At 35.3% G+C, this 22,888-nt stretch overlaps 1 protein-coding gene across 9 annotated transcripts in view; it reads left to right on the top strand.

The window, feature by feature from the left end:
• Nucleotides 1-22,888, top strand: part of LOC128234775 (dual oxidase-like) — a 58,244-nt gene that overhangs the window by 11,091 nt on the left and 24,265 nt on the right. For 4 of the 9 annotated variants that reach the window (XM_052949283.1, XM_052949286.1, XM_052949282.1 and 1 more), the window contains 15 exons: nt 2,866-2,924; nt 7,837-7,908; nt 10,205-10,375; nt 13,553-13,740; nt 15,080-15,287; nt 15,893-16,056; nt 16,349-16,409; nt 16,687-16,783; nt 17,238-17,313; nt 17,805-17,907; nt 18,199-18,371; nt 18,997-19,172; nt 20,380-20,498; nt 20,943-21,086; nt 21,870-21,980. In XM_052949283.1, the coding sequence (XP_052805243.1) occupies nt 2,879-2,924; nt 7,837-7,908; nt 10,205-10,375; nt 13,553-13,740; nt 15,080-15,287; nt 15,893-16,056; nt 16,349-16,409; nt 16,687-16,783; nt 17,238-17,313; nt 17,805-17,907; nt 18,199-18,371; nt 18,997-19,172; nt 20,380-20,498; nt 20,943-21,086; nt 21,870-21,980 (1,909 nt within the window). In that variant the 5' untranslated portion in view covers nt 2,866-2,878. Of the gene's footprint in view, nt 1-971; nt 1,158-2,042; nt 2,121-2,865; nt 2,925-7,836; nt 7,909-10,204; nt 10,376-13,552; nt 13,741-15,079; nt 15,288-15,892; nt 16,057-16,348; nt 16,410-16,686; nt 16,784-17,237; nt 17,314-17,804; nt 17,908-18,198; nt 18,372-18,996; nt 19,173-20,379; nt 20,499-20,942; nt 21,087-21,869; nt 21,981-22,888 lie in introns of those variants that run through there. The other 5 variants (XM_052949281.1, XM_052949280.1, XM_052949285.1 and 2 more) reach the window with 4 other exon arrangements.

Below are 22,888 nucleotides of genomic sequence, written 5' to 3'. Positions count from 1 at the left end.
TTTTGATTTCCAGTCACTCGTTATTTTTCACAGCTAATGTTATTCAAAACCATTTTGTTATTTCTCATTTTTAAAACTTTCAAGCTACTGTACATCCTAATCGTATGACATATCCTTCATTATTCCAAAATATAATGTATAAATACGTTTGAAATCTTTGACAGATGAAAAAACATATGTATTTTTCAGGATACTACATGGTTGACCATGGCTTTTGGTTAATAATTATCTAGGTGAAAATAATTCCCCTTGGGCTAAAGCCCTCGGGCTATTATTCCTTTCACTGGGGCAATTATCAACCAAAAGCCATGGTCAACCATGTATTATTCTATAAATTATCACACAACGTAGCAGGCCGACAGCCTTCCATCGCTTCCAGCGCTATGATTTAATGCTGTGATCTTCACTGTATTCTTAAATTAACAATAATTTTATTAACAAAAAGTATCACTTATCAACAATGATGTTTTGTTATCAGTCTCTGGTACTGCCTTACACGGAGATGATAATTGCTAAATTCTTACGACCCGTGCCCTTAAAGAAGTTATAGTTCTTTTTAATGTTTACTATCACATAACATGGATAATTAAGATAGATGTTTGATTCGTGACAGGATTTTGTATGTGCATCAATGATCAATTACATTCCCTATGAATAAAATGCAAAACCAATACTATTTTTTTTTTCATAATAGCACTCTTGATTTGGTTAGATTTTAATGGATACATATTGTAATTATTCATATTTTATACGATCCAAACTCTAGCAACATAATAATAACGATATCGGCACAAGTCTGGGCATTTCACCACCATCGTAAACATGTGTAGCATGATCGTATCAATCAAAGTTTCTTCAAATGCTGAATGTTTCTTGCAGCCTTTTCGTACCTGATTGGTTTGACATGCTTAATGAAATGCGTTGTTATTGTTTTAAGTCATGATTTCATACAAAAACGAGTTGCTTGTATTTTAAGTAGAGCTATCATACGCAATAGTATCTTGTCGTTAACCGTCAAATAGGATTTTGTCCGTGTTCGACCAATAGGACTATATCGTTAATTGGTCAATAGCATATTGTCGGTTACCGACTTATAGGATTTTATCGGTAATCGACTTATTGGATTCTATCGGTATTCGATCAATGGGATTTTATCGGTAACCGACCAATATGACTATATACGGTAATCGATCAATAGCATATTGTCGGTTAACCACTTAAAGGATTGTATCGATAACCGACCAATAGGATTATACCGGTAATCGATCAGTAGCATATTGTCGGTTATCGACTTATAGATTTTTATCGGTAATCGACTTATTGGATTCTATCGGTATTCGATCAATAGGATTTTATCGTAAATCGACTTATAGGATTTTATCGGTAACCGACCAATAGGATTATATCGGAATCGATATATAGCAAAAAGTTGTGAAAAGGGTAAATCTTTGGAAGTGCAGCTTTAAAGAGGCACACTATAGATAGATGCAAAACATTTTTTTTTATTTTTTTTTATTTTAATGCATTATTATTATATTTAAAGATGCACTCTCGCTCCCAAATACTATTTACTATAATTAATAATACTGTTTTATTAATCCAGAAAGGATGAATAAATGTCGAAAACAATGGTTCTTATGAAGGATACCGAGTTTAATTTGAAATAAATGGTCATCAAACACGATATTTCTACCTTATGAGACTATATAGTAGACCACAGTAAATATTTTAGCATTCACCAATCATTTAATATTTTTGCGCTTTCTGTAATTAAATACACGGTTACAATCTTGTTATCAGTAATAAATATTTACCATAAATGCATTATTTAGTAATAAGTTAAACCTAAAAGATAACAACTTTAGAGGGACAAGGTTGAATCCATTTCAAACACTTAAAGTGACTCGCTCATGTTTTGGACCAAAAAGTAGTTTTCCCGGAAATGCATCTGAAAACACTTATTTTATCATTAGTTTACTCTATGATAGCGATATTGCAGAAAAAAACAACAGTTATAGCATAAAAAAGTATTTTGGTTTTAGTGGGGTTCGAACCCACGCCGGTAAAGTCAATAAAAAAACAGCCATCTACTCAACACGGCCACAGGGACGTTATCAAAGGTAATGGATATGTTGACCTCTTAACGTAACATTGATAACATCACGCAACCTATCACGCAACACCACATCCGTAATGAATTTTCATTCGCGTTATAAACGCTAAAGAAAACTGCGGTCTTCAAAGGCGATATTTGAGCAAATATCAACATATGCTGAAGGGTTCTACTTTTTGATAGTTTTGTTTTAACACTCCTTACGATTTGCCACACATTATTTCGTAATTATATAAGTGCATTTTACAAACCATGAACGACTTCCTTTAACGAGAATGTCGGCAAATTAGGATGCCATATTCATTTTATAAAACATGATATTCTAAAATAAAAAAATATATAAAAAAAACAACAGTGGCCACCCAGGCGCCCACACGTTTTGCTAATCGACAGGTCACTTTGAATAATTAGTGGCATGGTGTTTATCGTACGCTAAGGTGTTACATTGTTCATTTAAGTTACTGAATCATATTTTTATGTCCTGGTTGTTATGAAGGAAAGACAAAAAAAATCTTCATTTTTATTGGACTAAACGTGTGGTCTCATCATTATGTTCTAAATAATGAGGACCAATGCTCATTTCTCTTACAAACAAACAATGGACGTTTAATTTCAAAATGCTATCGGAGTACTTATGTCAAATAAACCTGGCTTACTTTTTTCAGTATATTTGATATCAGAAATGTGGAAGAACGTCTAGAACATAGAAGTGCTTAATAAATGAAAGTGAAAATGATTGAATTTATTTCCAGGACAAATGAAAGAATGAAGCTTGGATCAGTGATAGTCGTCTGCATTTTATTTCATTGCGGTGAGTACTTGTTGTTTTTTTGTTATGATTTCGTCAGTATTTTAACGCATAATTTAGCTGTTTTCTTGTTTAATGTATTTAAAGATTGCCACCTTTGTGCTGCGGTAATAATACGTTAATATGTTTTCTATTTGATTCTTTTTGAGACGGTTTAATTATCAGCATATTTATGAACTGCAAAGGACAAGTTGCGGTCTGGGGCGAATAAACGTAAGTCTAAAACTGTTGATGACGATGTTATAATATCTAGTCAAATATATATGTATCGGAATAATCGAGGTGTAAAAGCGAAAAGGTTCTATCTTCATCAAGATTTAATGTCACTTAGAACCTTTTCGCATTTACCCCTCGACTGATACAATTAAGGCAGTATTTGTCATTTTGTTTAAACTGTATTATTTACAAAGAGTGTAAAGAGAGTTATCGCATGATTATATTAAAGGGACTGTACATGACACTGTTGCAAGAAAAAAAAGAAAATTGTCAACAACTGACATGAAATTGATATCATTGTGCACCAGTCATTTGTAACCACGGCTCCCCCAGGTCCGGGGGTATACCGGGTATAGCCGGGGAAAAGGGCCGCTTTGACCTTTCATGTGGCCCCGCAGTGCCGGGTGAATGCCGTAGTTTTGTCTTCGCGCAAAATATAGCGGAGAATGGGCCTAACCTTGGGTCCCTGGGGTTCGGGGGCATTTGGCGGGGATTTTACCACAAGTACGTCCCCGCAGGGCGGGGATTTTACTCGGGGTTGGCTGGACCGAAAGTCAAAGTCCCCGCTATTTCCCGGACCTGGGAGGGGGGGGGGCGTGGTTACAATTGACTGGTGCATTGCGTACAACGCATTGAATCTTACTTACTGATGTGTCACATCCCTAATGACAAAATGCATCTTACGCAGTATTTGCGCATTTTTTCAAATCGATTTTTTTTTTTACGTAAAATCCACAAAGTTTAAAATAAGCGTCGGTATATTTTTCTGTACTGTTTACGTGACTTTCACATGCTAAATATATACACTTCATGGCTTTCCGGAAGAACTAGTATTGAACAAAACTGCTGCGAAACAACATAGATACAGATTTGTCATCAAAATAGGCCATGAAATTGATCGATGGATATTTTTTTTGTAATTAGGTTAACACTCCTGAAAATTACAGAGAGTTGCTAAACCAATGATTATCTCTTTAGTGAGGCAAACGACCACATGAATTGCAAGCTGACGGATCAACCATTCCGCGCGTTTTTGAACGGGGAAACCACCATGTTCTATTTTTAAACGGTTGAACGCAGCTGAGAAAGCGATATGATTGTTGCGTTTTTTCAAAACATGCGTCATGTAAAATGATGTATTATCGACCTCATATTAGCTCGGATTGACATTTCTGATATTGTTGTAAGCTCGTAAGAGGAATTGTAATTTTCTTATTTTGAGTAAAACAAATAAAAATAATTTCTTTGGTTTAGAAATGAACGCTAGGTGGCTATCTTAAAATGTACAGGAGGAAATCGTGTTTTGGTCAAACTAGTCATTTATCTCAGGACAGCCAAACTTACCAGACATAGCTACTTCTACAATTGTTTGATGGCGTTGAGTTTGTAATTAAGAGTTTTCAAGAATGTACAATTTGACAAGTATTTAAATATTTGAACGATTCTTCTATTGTGTCTCTGATTTGTGTGTTAAATTGTTCATATATGGACTAATATATGATATGCTACATAACACACCAATTTTATCCTGATTTACATGTTATTATGATTATGATTATGCTTATATGTATATGAGATGTATCAAATTACTGTCTAGACGCGTTATTAGTTGTAGGGCGTGTTTGTGGTATTCGAGGTAAACTAGTTTCGGTTTAACATCGGTTTCACGAGCTTTGTTTTTGTTGTAACAGTTTCAAGTAAGGTGAAAACCAGTTTAATCGTGTGTGTTTTTTTGTTTGTTTTAAAACCGATGTGGTTTTGAAACGACCACCTGTGGTATTATTGTTTTGAAGAAATTTAGAAGTAATTGCTACATGTAGAAGCTCCATCATGTTGTTGAAACTGTACACAAAACAATGCATTTGTAACTTCAAGCAAAAGTTTCGGAACAGGCTTCGCAATGAAACCAAAACTAAAACTTCTTAATGTATTTTGAATAGTTTGTTTTTTTATTTAAACTAAAGGATGATTCTTAAATAGATCGTGTTTACGAATTAACAAACAAAAAAAACGTTGTGGCGGATGTGCTTCGATATGCATGGAATTTGCCCTATCGATCACAAAACTTACAAAATATTTTAAATACATCGATGTTATGGACGGTTTACAATGTCAGAATTCTTAACATTTAACTACCCTGCGTGTAGATCGCGTAAGAATTTCAATTTAATAGTCAAACTTGGTGGATTTTACTTTTAGGAATATTAATTATATATTCATTAATACACTTCACTGGGTCACAATTTAATCATAGTTATATAAATAACACGTTAACGCTACAATTAACTTATATTATCATTTTTAATTGTATGAACTACTACTATTACTGATATATCGGCAAACATTCGAGTTGTTTATGGAAAATGACCGAGGAGTTCCGATGAATGACCGGCAAACGACAAACGATATACCGTCAATTATCCAATCGTTTTATATTTTAACTGTGCTACTTGTTTATAACCTTAGTCACGTGACTTTTTTGCACCGGATAACGCCGATACGATACTATATAAATAAGGTTGACCCAGTTAGATTTGATTGGTCGTTTCGTTGGGGACTTAGCGTTAGCGTTTTCTTCAAATTCGTATATGAATTTACAAACATGGTGTGATTAGCACTCGATATGCCTTTATCATTTGTAATATTAAAATGTTTATATATCCTCTCATGACAGAAATATTATCAACCGGTCTAGACAGACACGGATACAAAATTACCGTGTTCAAATCGGAATCATCAATATAAGAGTGTAAAATAAGAGAAACAAAATGTTATAGTTACTAGCTAAGATTCGTGGTACCACTTCCTAAGTGAAATTTGCAAATCATAAGTAGATTACCAGTTGTGTAATATATCTATTGATAACTGGTAACACGAATCTTATCTAGTTAACCAGTTATTATGTTACTAATCAAGTGGGATTCGCAAACCATAACTAGTACACCTGTTAGTATTGTACTTAGTATAACTAAAAAGGGTAATAGGTGGCAGTCTGGGCAATTTCGCGCCTGATTTTAGTCTTATGAGATTTGTCTTAGCAAAAAAGTATCGCGAATATTAACCAGATAGCTAGATAATTATCGCGAAAATGAAGCGGTTAACACGAAACAATTCGCGAATGCAGTTAGGTTATCTTATGGCAGTAATATGCCACCATTGGTTATGACTTCACCAATTGCGGTTCATACTTCACAAATAGAATGTTCAAATATACTTTAATTATGCCATTGTACATGCATACATACGACAGAAAAAATATTCAAATAATTGTTGAACGAGTTGCCACGGTAGATAGGAATTGAACCCGTGTTTCACGATTGAAGTGAAATAACATCGTCATTTGTGGTGTAGTGGTCAGCATACTGGACCGACATTCTCCTTCGATTCCCGGTAGCTGTGGCATTTTCGTCTATTGATAAAATGTAGTATATGGGGATAGTATTATTGCAACAAATGAAAGTAATAAAGGAATGTTATTCTACGTAATTCTTATGTCATATATGAGAAAGCAAAAACAAAATTGTCATTCTCCCCCCCCCCCTGCATTTTGTTGAACGTTAAAGGCCTAGTATAAGGAATGTTTGGCACGATGTGCATCTCCTGCTTATTGCACTGGTGTCACAGTAGGGGCCAATTTTCTGTGTAATCTTTTATTGGCTCAGGGCCATTTAGGGTCAATTTCTATAATAAAACTTCCAAAACTGCACGGAAGGATACTCAGATCGGTGATCTGTTGAGAGGGATCAATGCAAGTAGATCCAGATGAATAAACAGAGGTTGTGTAATGTACACATTTTTTTTATTATTTTTTTTTTGTGAGGGTGGGTGGGGGTCAATTATAAAAGGCTTAAACAAGACCTTTAAGTTGTTCAGTGACCCTGTCAACTCCATTTATAGCGTACAATTTGAATAGATAAAAAAAAGATAACGTCGGCGCGGTAAGGAAAAATCGGAGCGATGTGCGGAATGTGCAAAAAACGCTTGTGTGGCAATGTAATTTTGCGACTTCGATTAAGCCTAACAGACGCTCATTTCAGCTGACGTTGGCAAACGGTTTCGTGAGCCAACTCACAAAAGTTAGCCGTAAGCTCCTTTATTGGACGTAGTGCTGGTATAAGGATGTATCTATGTAACCCGAGGAAGACGGAGTTTAAATTACGGTTATAGCTTTCACATCGAAACTAGGATTTCGTCTTTAAAGGGACTCGCTCATGTTTATGTAAAATGCACCTTTCTGTATGACGAAATTAAGAGTGGCAAATCATTAGGAGTGTTTAACTAAGATACTGACGGCTGGAACCCTTCAACAAATGTTGATAGATGCTCAAATACTGTCTTTGAAGTCCACGATTTTGAAAAGCGTTAGTAACGCTTAAAGGTTAAGTTATCCCTTTCTCTATGTAGGTTTATTGTGGGCGTGTGGTTTTGTTGTCAGTTTTTTTTCCTTGAGTGTACTGGCGTGGGTTCGCGCCCCACTTAAACCATAATATTATTTTATACTTTCAGCGTAATCTTTCTACAATTTCGGTATCAAAGAGTAAACTAGTTATGGAGGACATTGAGTGTACTATACGCATGTACGGAAATAGTTTTCTACCGGCTTGTCGCTGTAATCAATCCTCTTGAAATATATTATGTACCACCTGCATCCCATGTTGAAATTATTCATCGTTTGCATTGTTTTTTATTCTCTTTGAAGGCGGGTGTTTCACACAACAGCGGTTTGATGGGTTCTACAACAACCTGATAACCCCGGGCCTTGGAAGTGCAGGTATTTACACCTTGTTACGGTAATAATTCCCATGTCCGTAGCATAAGATAGTCTAGACAACGGATGAGCTATTGGTACATGTGTTTGCATAAGGCCATGCCAAATTCATTCTATGTTTAGCGTCATCTGAACACCGGAGCAGGGTGCGTTGTTTTGACACACGCCCCCCCCCCTTTCTTTTTTTTTTAAATCCCAGGGTTATTAATAATGATCGGAAAACTTTCACTAATGACACTGAATGATGATAATAATTATAATGATAATTACTTTTTATTCTATCACCTTTGTACACATATAACATAATAAAAATTCATTGTTTGTAAGTTACCATTAGTAACAGTTCCCCCATCATTATTTATAAGCCTTTGGATTTTTAAATAAAACTGGGGGGGGGGGCGTGGTCAAAGGGATGTGTCTTAACAACGCACCCTGCCCATGTGCATCGGAATGGTAGAGTTTTGGTCGTTTAAAAACAACAATAACAAAATATAACTTCTGCCAACATAAATGGAGTTTAGAAGCTGATGTTGTTAATTTGAGTTCAGTATTGACGAATAGACTGTAAAAACATGTTGTTTCTTGTCCGATATGAACATGCAAATGTATCATTATGACAGTATCATAAAGTTTCTCTAGACTAATATTATTTGTTTTAACTCTAGTTGTATGAAAGCTAATGCACCAGTCAATTGTAACCACGGCCCACCCAGGTTCCAGGGTATACCGGGGATAGTCGGGAAAATGGACCGTGTTTTTACTTCCCGGTGGCCCCGCAGTGCCGGGTGAATGCGGTGGTTTCGGTTGCGCCAAATATATCGGGGAATGGGCCTGTCCTAGGGTTCAGGGGTTCGGGGGCATTTGGCGGGGATTTAACCATCAGTTCGTCTACGCAGCGCGGGGATTTTACCCGGGCTTGGCTGGACCGAAAGTCAAAGTCCCCGCTATTCCCCGGACCTAGGGGGCGTGGTTACAATTGACTGGTGCATCGATTTGAAGCCGTTTGTTGTTATTTCCTCCTGCCGAGTAAGTTGGCTTTTAAATTGAAACCTGACGATAAACATAGGATGAATTTGGTATGGCCTAAGTGATAATTGTTGGAAGGACTTTACGTTTAAATCACATAATGTAATTCATGCTGTAGGTTTGTCTTGCAAGATGATAGGTTCAATCCCGTCTCTTATACGAGACAGAAACACAGTCAAGTGTTTGACATGAGTGTTCCCTGGAAGTACATACACTTCCCATAACCATTCAGAACTTTAAAGATATTTTCTCAATATACTTTAAATTGGTGGTACATACACTTCCCATAACTTTTTAGAACTTTGAAGATATTATCTCAATATATTAAAATCCACGCAGGTAATGTTCAAACATGAAAATATTTTTTTAAATTAGTTAATTTTAAACAAAATACTTCGCTCTATATTGTGACGAAAGCTAACAGCTTATACAACCACGATCGAGTCATTTTCCTTGGCAGAATCTAGTTTTCCATTTTGAGATGGTATGAAAAGGTTGCACTGGTTGGGATCGGACCAAAAACCCATTGAACTAGATATATCGGACTAAATCCCTCACACCCTCTGTTGAAGGACGATTAATAATTTACACGAAAGCTACCCTCAACACGAACTCTTATATCTGGAACATGTAACAATTATAAGAATTGGGCTATCTTCTCGATAGGCGTAGAAGAAAAGGGGAAGTAACAAGGTAAACGCTGACGTCATCGGATAGATTCTAGAGTGATAGACTGGTTACGGAAGTATAGACTTGTATGGTAAAAAGGAACTGTGCGCCACGATAACGCTGGTTGCATTTAAGCTGTCACCAGAATAATACTTGTATACATCGATATGGTCATAATGCATGATAGTTGGTGCTGACAAGGCCAAAAACAAAATTGTTTGTTTAGGGTAACCTTCCCAAAATTTCTAGGTAGGATAGGTAGGGATTTTTTATTTATTTATTTATATATTCTTTTTTTTCAAAATCTGTCGTAAGTTCAGAGTATTTTCTTGCACATGGCAGTCTTTCCTACATTACTGTCATTGCCTGACTTTGTTTTATCATATAAACAATAATTCTGATTAAAATCTGCATTTATCCGCCCTTCGTAACTCTCTATTCGCTAACGAAGATTTGTTTTTGCTCAGAAACCGAAAAAAATAGTTAGGGTCGGCGCATTTTTATAGGTAGGGTCGGGTTACCCGAAACAGACAAAAAAAATTTAGGCCCAATCATTAAGAAATTATAAATCAATACAATGTTATGTTTCTGTTATTCGGCACAGGAAAGCCATTGAAACAAAACATCACAACCGCGTACTCGGACTATACCTACAAACTATCTGGTCAGAACAGACCGAGCCCAAGGCTTATCAGTGAACTGCTGTTTAAGAAGGATGTCAACTTTACATATACACCTAACGGACGGAACCTTACGGCCATGTTTGCCTTCTTTGGTAAGATATTATACGTTACCAAACCCGACTATGGTTTCCTGCCCCCCACACGTTTATCCCATATAGGGTCAAGTACTTACCCCGTAACAGCCTGTTTACATTAATCAAAACCAACACCATCTGGGAAATGAACATATTTTCATCGAAATCGGAAAATATACGGCATTTTGGTATTATACTAAGATTTAATAATTCCCCAATGTGGGAAAAATGGGGTCACTGCGTGACCAGTGCTGGATCAATGGCGTTTCGTCATTTATTGGAGACGTGATACACAGTCGAACTCCGTTAGCTCGAACTCGCTTGGCTCGAATTCATGGTTAGCTCGAACTGAGTGTAAAGGACCGCTTTCTTTAAACTGAACTGAACTTAATCATTCCCGCTTGGCTCGAATTTTCTGAGGCTCAAAGTATTTAAGCCGGTCTCTCGAGTTTCGAGCCATCGGGGTTTGATTGTATTGTTCTACTCGCCATGCGATAATAAGAACATGGCATATAAAACATGGCGGATCCGTGGTGTATTGAAATACTTGACTGCAGGGGTCGAAGGTTCGATTCCTGCACCACTAAATATACTAATCGTCTTCCGGGAGGGACGTTAAATACACTGGTGCACGTTAAAGAATCAGGGTAGCTGTTACCATGGTTTCATTCTGTATTTGCAGTTTGCTCCAAAAACTTAAAATTATTAACAATCTTATCGGAGTTATCGCCGAAAGGGCCTTGCCCAAGTGCGAGTATAGAATTTTCACATACACCTTATCAGTGTATGTATACCAGGTGATAAATTACGTCATAAATGCTACGTCGGAAGGCAGCATTTTGCTTCGAATGATGACTTAAAACAAAGACATCATCTCTCTTTCTTCACCATTTTAAATGAAACAAAAGGCCGTCTATGCCGCTGATACAGCACCGCCTTTGTTTAAGTACCGGAGTTTGATTAGGTGAATAGTTTCCTCAAACACTTCGACAAACCTGTTTTCAACATAGTGTTTTGACAGTGCTCCATCATGCATTGGTTTTGTGAAAAGGGTTTTATGAAACTAAACTCTAAATCAAACTCTAGTAAAAGACTGATGGCGTGACTATGTAAGCGGCGTAGACTGTGACAAGTTTCATTTAATTTGGTGAATAAATAGTAAAGTTATCTTTGTTTTAAGTCTTCATTATAAGCAAATTATTGCCTTCCGACATAGCATTTGTGAAGTAATTTATCACGTGGTATACACACACTGCTTATGTAAATCACGTGTTCTCTTTCATGAACTCGTTTAATAATCATATGACGACTCATGATGGATCCCATTCGGAACTCCTCGGCCATTTTATCGAAAACAACCTCGGATGTATTTGGACGGTTTACATACTCAAAAAGTGGTACGATTAAGTCCGCTGCAAGTAGATCGCGTAGTAATTTATTAAGCAGTTAAACTTTATGACTTAACTCTTGGGAATATTAATTATGTTTGTAATAATAGACTTCACTGGCAATCAGTTTAAACTTAGATCAATAAATACAACTCTAAAACACTACAATAAATTAATGATATAATTAAAAAAAATACGATCTACTTCAACTGATGTACCGGCATACATTCGAGGTTGTTTTCGGTAAAAATGGCCGAGGAGCTCCGAATGGATAGCTCCTATATGTATTTTATGTAAAAAGGAGCTCAATTTCAATGTTAATGTCGTAAACGTGTTTCATTTTCCTGAAGTTATGTAAAAATATACATAAGTACATATAAACGCCTTAGAGTACGTATGTTATTTAAAAGTACACTTGCATTTAATAACAACCTAATAAATTATTTGGCTTAGCCATAAAAACTCTTATAAGGCTGGGAAATATATTTTATTCGACCCTTAAAATGTGAAACGTGACAATATGGCTTGTAAACTGATATAATTTGGTATCACTTGAATGGAATATAAGGTTCAAAATAACTTTGTTGTAACATAATTGAACAAACTAACTTTTGGGTATCGAAAATTGTGATCTTAAGCTATAGATTTCACACTCACTTTAAGCTAACTGATAAGAACGTATGCGCCTCGCATTGACAAGTATAAGAGTAATACAAGTAAAGTCAAAACTCGATATGTCGAAGTCGTTCGGGCCACAAGAAATACTTCGAGATAACGAACATTCGAAACCGATTATAACCGAAATACAATACATACGTATCGTACTTAACCCAACACATTTTAAAAAAAGTTCGACATAACCAGAACATCGATATAACAGAGTTCGACATAGCGAGTATCGAACGTATGTTAAACTCCTTAGTCATTATAGCAAACGAATTGTAAAGGGACGTGTTCGCAGATTTTATGTTGACAACATTATTTATTTTCAAACAGAGTTTCGGGTAGTTTACATTCTTTTATAACACACACCAAACAGTTAGGCAAATACTCATTATTTACATAGAAATTTGTAAAACAAAGCCTTAAAGCTGCACTCTCACATATTGAACGTTTTGACAACTTTTTTATTTTATTGTCTTGGAACGAGCAAATTTTTGCGAAAATCCTTGGAAACCAGTTATATAAAACTGCTGACAAATATAAGATTGCAGATTTTTATATTTAAGTTCAAATATTGATGTTTTATGCATATTCCTTAAACCGTTAGTAAGCCATAAACATTAATTTTCGAACGGAGATATGACAATCTGCAATCTGATCTTTTGTCAGCAATCTTTTATCATTGGTTTGCAGATATTTACGCAAAAAAAACTCTTTCCTAGACAAGAAATAAAAAAGTTGTAAAAATGGTATATCTGTGAGAGTGTAGCTTTAACTCATACCATTTCCGATAGCGTTATTAAACGCTTTTCCATAAACGGATCGTTAACAATATAGCTCTTATTAAATCTGTTGACGATGATTTATCATTGTTTCAAGCCTTGTGTTCAAATTTCACGTGAAACAATTTGTTTTCTATGTCTAACATAATAAAACATGAACTAGTCCCTTTACCGGAAAGATGAGTTATGCGTATAATTTAAAAAGCTTATATAATCTACACTTTGTCAGCTAAAACTAGGTAAATTTGAATGATAGCAATATGGCAGATGGTTAAAAAGAATTAGTTAACCTTCTTTTACTTATTTGCCTTACTTTTCAATTATTCAAACATAATTTATATAACCCGGTTTCTGTGTTTCAGGTCAACTGGTTGCGCTTGAACTAATTGATACGGATGACACAACATGCCCGGTCGAACTATTGACGATACCTGTTCCGGCATGCGATCCCGAGTTTGATCCATCGTGCTCCGGGTCAAAGCATCTGCCGTACGAGAGAATAGCTTATGACAAACGGACGGGACAGTCTCCAAATGTTCCAAGAAAACAGGTGAAATTTAAATAAAATCAGACATAATCCGATTTAAACTATGCGAGTTTTTACATAGTTATCACTGACCGCGTCAAGGCGAATACCTCGTTTTTACCAATAACGGTATTTCGATGGTTGAGTTTTGTTTGGTGTCTTGAAGCACTGTGTCCTTGGTGTTAGCTTGACCTTTATCATTGTGCCTTTAAAGGGACTAGAAACCCGATGGTTCCAAACACAGCAAATACTGTATTTCCGTAAAGCTGCACTCTCACAGATTGAGATTTGTTTTTGTCTTGGAACGAGCCAGTTTTGGCGAAACTCCATGGAAAACATTTAAATAAGACTGCTGACAAAAAACAGATCGCAGATAGTTATATTTAAGTTCAAAAATTGATGTTTTAAGTATTTTCCTTAAACCTTTAGTAACGGTTTAGGCCATAAAACATTAATTTTGAAACGGAAATATGAAAATCTACGATCTGATTTTTTGTCAGCAATCTTATATCATTGTTTTGCAGATATTTACCAAAAAAATGCTCTTTCCAAGACAAAAAATAAAAAAGTTGTAAAAATGGTAAAGTGCAGCTTTAAATCAAGCCTAGAATTATCAGTACGAAATTTCAACTCCAGGGAGTTTAAACCATATTCTCTGCATTGCGTATAAAACATATTAACAACAGGGTGTTCAAGACATATTAACTGTTCCAGTCATATCATCTGGCCCCAATCTCTCAAAACTTCTTAAGTCTCTTATAACAGGATTAAGCTAAACCCACTATTTTTGTCTTTCAATATATTGCGTTTTATATACTCCTTTAAAAGTGTTAATACTCTAAATAGGAATTATCGTTACGATTACCACAATAAGCCGTTTTTCATTTGTAAAAAAATCACTATAAGTATGTATTTTGGCTATTTGAAATAAGCAGATTAAGCCTGTTAAGCTTAAGAAGTTTCGAGAAATTGGGGCCTAGTGTCTAGTCCCTTTAAACAGGATCTTGGTTAAATGTTTGACTCGTGTGATTGTCCCTGTAGTTTCTTTTGTTTTTTAAGCAAAGTGCTTGTGGTTGTTTTTTTTAAAATATAGTATTAACCCTATTGTTACAAAACCTTCACATCAAACATCAACGGGCTTCATTTAGCAACATGTAATTTTGTGACATAATTACCGCAATATGTACTCGTTTATTATGTGGGTAAAAACTTGCTCTGACTTGTTCTTGTTATAACATCAATGGTTCTATTAATTTATTATATGTCGGTCACCATGACTACCAAATAAACGTTTTCATTAACTTAACATTTTTTAAACAATCTTATATACTTATTCTTTAATGTTTCAACTTGTGGGTTTTAGGTTAACAAAGCTACGAGTTATATAGATGGCAGTTTTGTATATGGGAATAGTCTTGTACGCGCTCTACACCTGCAAGCCTTTCGATCCCCAAAACTCGCATCTGGAGATGCATGGTCTAAATACCCACAGAAGAATACAGAGGGTCTTCCGTTTGTAGCCAGCCCAGACCCTATTGAACACAAATTCCATGATCAGTATGAAATGTGGAGTAAGAAATACTGTTTTATTACACACTTTTCTGAATGTTTATGTATTTATTTGCAAAAGTATAATACAGTAAAACATTAATATATATATAAGTTATATTGAATTGATAGCATACTCAAACTTGATTTGAAGTATTTTGCAACCGATTGTTTTTCAAAGCCCTCCTTGTTCCATAATTTTGGTTTCCTTAGCAACGTTTACGTAAATGCTTTGTGGTCATATCTAGATACCCTATGTCTTAAATAAACCGAAATAGGCGACTCTTTAAAAAGTTGGATCAACATTTTATTAATATAATGTTATCCAAAAATATGAAGCATATCCACGAACTTAACGAACAACCCTCGTATATATAATAAATAAATTATATATATAATATGTAAGATATCGCTATATTTCATGATATTAATTGTCTCCAGAACCAAAGGATCCAGGACATTATCGCATTGCAGCTGTTTTTATTTTGTGTCTTAATACTTTTGAAAAAATAGAATATCAGAATCGTTGATCGTGAGTGAACTAATTACACTTAATACTTTTTATCGTGTTTTGTTTCCATAAAAAACAAAGTTATATGTTATATAAATACTATGAACGATTATTCAGAACTTGGTGACAAACATGTGCAAGAGAACCCAGGAATTCTCTCCCTCGCCGTTCTGTTTTTCCGTTGGCACAATGCTATTGTCGACGAACTTGACTCGCGTGCCCACCATGGATTTGATGAAACGTTTGACAAGGCGCGGCAAATGGTCATAGCCTCTTTACAGGTACAATTTTGGCAGTAGCTATTTGACGTTATTAAGGGATGTCATGAAAGTATCAGTAATCATTCTACATTGTCAATCAACCGATGTTAAATAAATGGTAAAGCCCAGCAGAGTTCGATCTTGAGGTTGCCGTTGACCTTTTAAGAAAACAAATGGGATGGAAAGAGACATCATTGGACTTTCTTGCGTAAAAGGAATAACAGTTATTCGTTTGTGGAAAAAAGGATGTTGTATCATTGTTAAGCTGTAACAGAGGCTAGAGTGAGTTTCAATTGCTTTCAAATATTTTCAGAATGTGATTGTATACGAATGGGTACCACTTTTGCTGGGGGAGAGCTTGCCTCCATATACAGGTACATTACGAATTTTAAAAAAGTACATAACTTTGTAAATGTTATTATCATAGTAATAATAACACAATTGGTGATAAGGGTTGCCTATCAATTGTGTAAGGCTTTTAACTGTGTAGTCTTATGTTCTCTTCCTTTGTATGCATTTGGTGCTTTCAAATGATCTCTCTTCCAAAACTGTCAACGTATTAGTTCTTGCTGCACTACTTGAAAGGGTGATTTGTGAAAAAAAATCTCTGTATATTTGTAATATGTTATGATTTTTGTTTTTGTTTTAAAGGTTATAAATCGGACATTTACCCTGATGTGACGGCGCTGTTTGATGCCGCCGCTATTCGATACATCATGACCTTACTTCCAGCCGGAATTAACCAGAGGTGGGTGACATATTTTTGAATCCTTATGGACCGATCAAATATTTGTCCAATCGCGGGAGGGGCGGCGCTCAAATAGGTGATCTAGACAATCAGCATCTGTTGTCTAGACTACGACCCTGGAACGGTGAAAAAATCTGCAAACTTACACTGGTTGCAGTCTTACCGGGCCAGTTAAAATCCTTGTCTGAAATCACGCGATGGAGCAAAACATCATAAATATAACTTAATAAATGTAGATTTGCTTAACCCCATTCTTGAAATTTCCGTACAATCGTCGTTACTCATTGTCTCAATTGTTTGATTGTTTGATAAATACTTCAGATACATGTAGTTAGATTTTCAGATAACACATGTTACATATAAGACAAGAACTGTTATAAATAGTTTACTAATATCTCATTATGACTTTATGCACCTTCAAAATTGTTTATTCTCCTGTTTTGTCGTTCTATAGAGATTCCAAATGTGCGAGCACTGTTTCCGGCAAATACAAGGGCGTGCGCATGTGCAACACATACTGGAGATCGCAGGTCAGTATTGTTCAGTTAAGTCAATAAGAATTGGTAAAATTAAGGCAAAGCACATTTATCCTACTTTGCATTGTTTTGCGGAAAATGCGTGCGAAAAGTTCGATCGCAGAAAGTGAGAGAGGTCTAACGGTATGCATGTCCGCCTCTTACCAAAGATATTGTGGGTTCGATCTCCACCAGTAGTTCTTTCTAATGGCTTCTCAAAAATAACACAGTTCTCGTTTCCGCACAGGAAACTGCATCCGGGGCGATTCATTAAGAGTTTTCTGGCTATATATTTGTTCACCAAATATTATGAAACCAGCATACTATTTCCTGATATGATACAGTGTTTACACAGATATAATAAACAAATGCAGTATCAGATATAGGCGGGGTTATAGTTAGGGTTACATCAGAGGGAGATAGTGTGGGGAAGAAAGAGAGAATAAAGGTGGAGAGAGAGAGAGGCGTCTAACCGACAACCTAACAATCTTATCTTATTCCACCAGGATGTTCTAATGGAACGTGAAGACGAGCTTGAGGAGACTCTGATTGGACTTGTGTCTCAACTAGCAGACGCCGAGGACTTAGCTGTTGTCGAGGACCTCCAAAGTAACCTTTAAGTTGAATCATTCTTTTTCATTGGGGCCATTGAATTATATTCTTACCAATATACCTTTAGTTATTTATATTACTCTGTATTGACCATTTATATATACAGTCCATTGAAATAATTTTGATTTTACATAAAATTAAGAACATAATATTGAACAATTGTCAGCCAGGTTGCCTTGGATACGTAAACAAATTAAAAGAATTGTGTCTGTTAATTTCTTGTCAAAACCCAACGCATTTTGGAATTCCTCATTTTCTTGAAAATTTATCAATTTGTTAACATAACAGGTAAATACTTTGGACCACTTCATTTCTCTCGTCATGATCTCGTGTCTTTGACCATCATGCGAGGACGTGACTACGGTCTGCCGGACTACAACACGGTTCGGAAACTGTTGGGGCTACCGAGAATCAATCGGTTCAGCGAAATCAACGTGTGGTTGAACGGAACTAGCCCAGAGGTATGGTTTTTGATTTTTTGTTTTTGTTTTTGTGTTTTATGTGTTTAGCGTTTACCCTGTTCCATTAAATAAACTTTTGGCTACTGAGCTTGTTTCTGTGGATTTTTAAATAAATATTCGTATGGTTTGATTTTATATGTATGTTTTGCTGTATATGTATAAAAATATACACGTGTACATCGAGTCCACCTTATGCTAAATCAGTCCATTGGAATGTTGAAATGGATTTAAGGGGCGTTCAAGATATTATGCAAATGTCATTAGCATTTCCATATGGGTATGTTCCCATGAATAATACGAGTATCTACTGAAACAGAGGCATTTCTTTCATATGTCCTGAAGATTCCACGTGCCTACATCAATACTTGATAAATTTAAGGAACTTAGAGTAGGATATACGCGGGTATATTGGACTTAATGTTTGGTAAAGCGTAGATCAGTGTCAACTTCTAAAGTATATTCCATATTAGTTAAGAGCAATGCTCATTTGGAATATATATCGTATGTTTCGATAAGTCATACATGGCCGTCTAGAGAATAAAGGGGCCCCTGATCAGCTTTTCTATTTAAACATTAAATAACAAAGGAACTTACTTGAAATCATTACAATATTGTTGTTTTCAAGGTTATTGCCCGTCTGGAAGAACTGTACGGCTCAGTTGACGATATTGACGTCTTCGTTGGCGGAATGTTTGAGACCACCCCCGAAGGTCCTGGTGAGCTGTTTAAGACTGTCATCAGGGACCAGTTCATACGTATCCGAGACGGGGATAGATTCTGGTTCGAAAATAAAGACAATGGGTAGCTAAACATTTCGTAACCCTTCACTGTGTTTCACTCTCTCTTATTTAGGTATTCAATGTGCAGCTATTATAATTTTGAATGCCTGGTGACTTCACATTTTAAAGATGCACTCGTACTCCTAATTAAGATTTACCGCAAGTTATACAATTGTTTTGATATACCCAAAACGATAAATAAATGTCGAAAACAATGGTTCTTATGAAGCATAGCGAGTTTAATTTGAAAGAACACATGTTTTATGAAAATAAATTTTGAGTGATAAACTTTTACCTTCTTACTAAATAATGCATTTATTACTGATAACAAGGTTGTACCCGTGTTTTAATGGCTTTAAACGCACACTTATTAAATGAGTGGTGAGTGCTAAAAGAATTACAGTGATCAACTATCGTCTCATAAGGCAGAAATACCGTGTTTTCTGCACCTTTCTTTCAAATTAAAAACAGTATCCTTTATAAGAACCATTGTTTTCAATATATATTTATCCTTTTCGGTAAATTAAAACAATTGTATAAATTATGGTACATCTTATTTGGGAGTAAGAGTGCATCTTTAAGTCATTTGATTTTAATGATCAAACAAAAAAGGCATTTGATATGTGTATATATTACAATATATAAGCGATATTTTGTGGGCCTTATTAATTGGGGAATTTGTGTGCACGTAAATATTAATTGAAAAACAAATAATCATGTTTGATAATTCTTTAACTGAGCACAAATCATATGTTTTTGTGGGGTTTTTTTATCATGAAAAACAAATAAACATAATTATGTATAAAATTCAAACTTTTTTTCTTTTTACTTCAACCTATATGATGATGACGCGCCCCTTAGTTTAGACATATTTATTTTACAACGATTGTGCAACAAGTTATAACAACATTATATTAATCACTCTCGTTGACACGATTTTACGCGAGAGGGTTGTCTGGTTATGTGGGGGAAACCGGAGTACCCGGAGAAAACCCACTTGTCCGGCTCAGTGACCACAAACCAAACTCACATGCGCCCAAGTCAGAAATCGAACCCGGATCGCCTAGGTTCGATTCCTGACTTGGGCGCATGTGAGTTTTGTTTGTGCCCCTTGAAATGGTTGTGAATTTGTTTATGCTCGTGCCAGTAACATTTATATAAATAAAGTCTTACATCGCTAGTGAAATAAAGCATTTTTGGATTATAATCCGGTTTGTTTTCTTTTTTAGCCAATTTTCGGATGAAGAGATTGAAAGAATCAAAGCCATACGGTTGTATGACATCTTGAATAACTCGACACGATACCACTTCATGGATGTCCGTCCTAATGTCTTCCAGTATAGCGAAAGTACGTTATTTTTCTTATCAAATAGAAAATAGTGCTCAAAAGTATCGATGTATATCAAATACTCTTACATAGCGGACCAAGGGAGTCCTTTAGACTTAAAACTTTAACCAAAATTCGTAGCAAAAGACAGTTATGGGATACCACCGTTTCTGCAATAATAATAAAGGTGTGTACTGTCTCTCAGCCTATGTAAAAATAACATATCAGATAACTTGACCCAATAATCAATACACTAAGCAGCTTTAGTCACTCATATGGCAATACATCATTGACTTCATTAACTGTATACGTCTGTCATTTATATCACATAATCCGATTAGCTACCTCGGAACGATAACTTGATATTGGTCAGCTGAAATCAGTTTGTGTCCTCCAACTTGAGCAAACCCTTTTAGGTGCATATGCATTCTTTGTATCAATACCGTTTAACCTCAACTTTTCCAGCTAATGAGACTGACTCGTGTCCTCCTATCTATATGCACGAGAGTCAACTGGAACCCTGCTCACCACACAAAGGATACGATTATTTCGCCGGGAGTGAGGCGTCCTACATCATTGTCTGGGTGTCATTTGGTCTCATACCTTTAGGTAAGTAATGAAAATATCCAGTAAAAGGCCGTATGTACTCATATAGCACGAACGTTATATGTGTTTACAAACAATAATGTCATTTTCTGCAGGAATATCACATTTTACAATAGTTTGATTGAATTCGTTCGCTTAACTATGTCTTCAACTTTATAACTTGTACTAACGAAAATACGACCATAAGATAATGTCCCTTTCACGACTAAGTCGGCCGTATGATCAACATAGTATCGTAAGATCGATATTTCAACTTCTTAATTCTCACTTGTAATGAGATACATATTAAAACAAATTGTTTGGCTGGAGTCTGAAGTATATTTTGCTTTACAAGTTAAACCTTTAATTTCAATTCTGACACTGGTAATTATTTTCAGTTAAACAGTCATCTTAAGAGTGTGTTGGCAAGATGGCCCCTTTATCAATGTCTCAAACACTTATCTTAAACGATTACTTATCAAATGAAGTAAATAAATATAAAGTTTCTAATGGATTTATAAGACATTGTCTGGTTGATACAAATAAAGAATGGGAAACAAGCAAGTATAATGATCCACTGAGTTTTTGTAATTTATGTTTGAACTTTTGTGTTATTCATTACTTTTTTATATTGCAATTTACATATATTACATGGCCCATGTTTGGAAGTAAACAAATATATCTCATTTTATATATTTTAATGACACTCGAGCTTGCTTCTTTTATGTGCTTATTGTGTTGTGTGCTCGTTATAATTTACCTTGAATTAATCCATAATTGTATAATCCAATGTTACCTTTCTTTCAGTCTGCCTCTTGTTCGTGTGGGTCCTGTCCAAGTGCAAGACATATCGATACATGAGGAATGTCCAAGTATTGGCCAAGAACTTAAAGGATAATATCGGCGATCAGCTGGGAGGTTGGTATAACAATTCTTTAATGCATAAAGCAAAAAAGCTTAATAGTCATTTTTATGGAATTGAGTAATTATCTATACTTGCTCATGACCTAAAACAATGTCACATCGTTGGCCTTTTATTTATTTTTTGGCATCGGGATAACCTTAACTTACTCATGGCTTTAAATGATATGTCATATAATTAGCATGTCATTCTATTTTTGGCATCGTGATAACCTTAATTTACTCATGGCCTTAAACGATATGTCATATAGTTAGCATGTCATTCTATTTTTGGCATCGTGATAACCTTAATTTACTCATGGCCTTAAACGATATGTCATATAATTAGCATGTAATTCTATTTTTGGCATCGGGATAACCTTAATTTGCTCATGGCTTTAAACGATATGTCATATAGTTAGCCTGTATTTTTGGCATCGGAATAACATTAATTTGCTCATAACCTTAAACAATATGTCATATGACTGGCCTGTCATTCTATTTTTGGCATCGTAATTACCTACACTTGCCCATGGCCTTAAACAATATGCCATATGTATGGCCTGTTATTCTATTTTGGGTATCGTAGCCTGTAAATATATTCTCAGTACTTTAACCTTATGAAATATATCAGTTCCCGCCAATCTCAATCAAATGTGTATGCACTTAGCAAACTCATTATCTTAAAAATATTTTTATTTTCTAACGTTTTAAGACGGCAGTTCTGCTTTCGACCAAACTGGTAAGATAGCTGTTGAATGGCGTCTTCCTGTAATGATTTTGTTCAAACAATTTTGTTATTTCACTGTTTTGTTGTTTGTAGTAATCAAACAATCAAACAAATACATATATATAAGTAAAGTTTTAGTTTAGATAATGTCACTTTAACTAAACTTAATTTGTATCATACAATTAGATATATAGGT

The sequence above is a fragment of the Mya arenaria genome, chromosome 5 (genome assembly GCF_026914265.1).
Source record: "Mya arenaria isolate MELC-2E11 chromosome 5, ASM2691426v1".
In the NCBI taxonomy this organism is placed as follows: Eukaryota; Metazoa; Mollusca; class Bivalvia; order Myida; family Myidae; genus Mya; species Mya arenaria.
The sequence above is the reverse complement of the archived record's forward strand: the minus strand, read 5'-3'. Positions and strand labels throughout refer to the sequence as shown.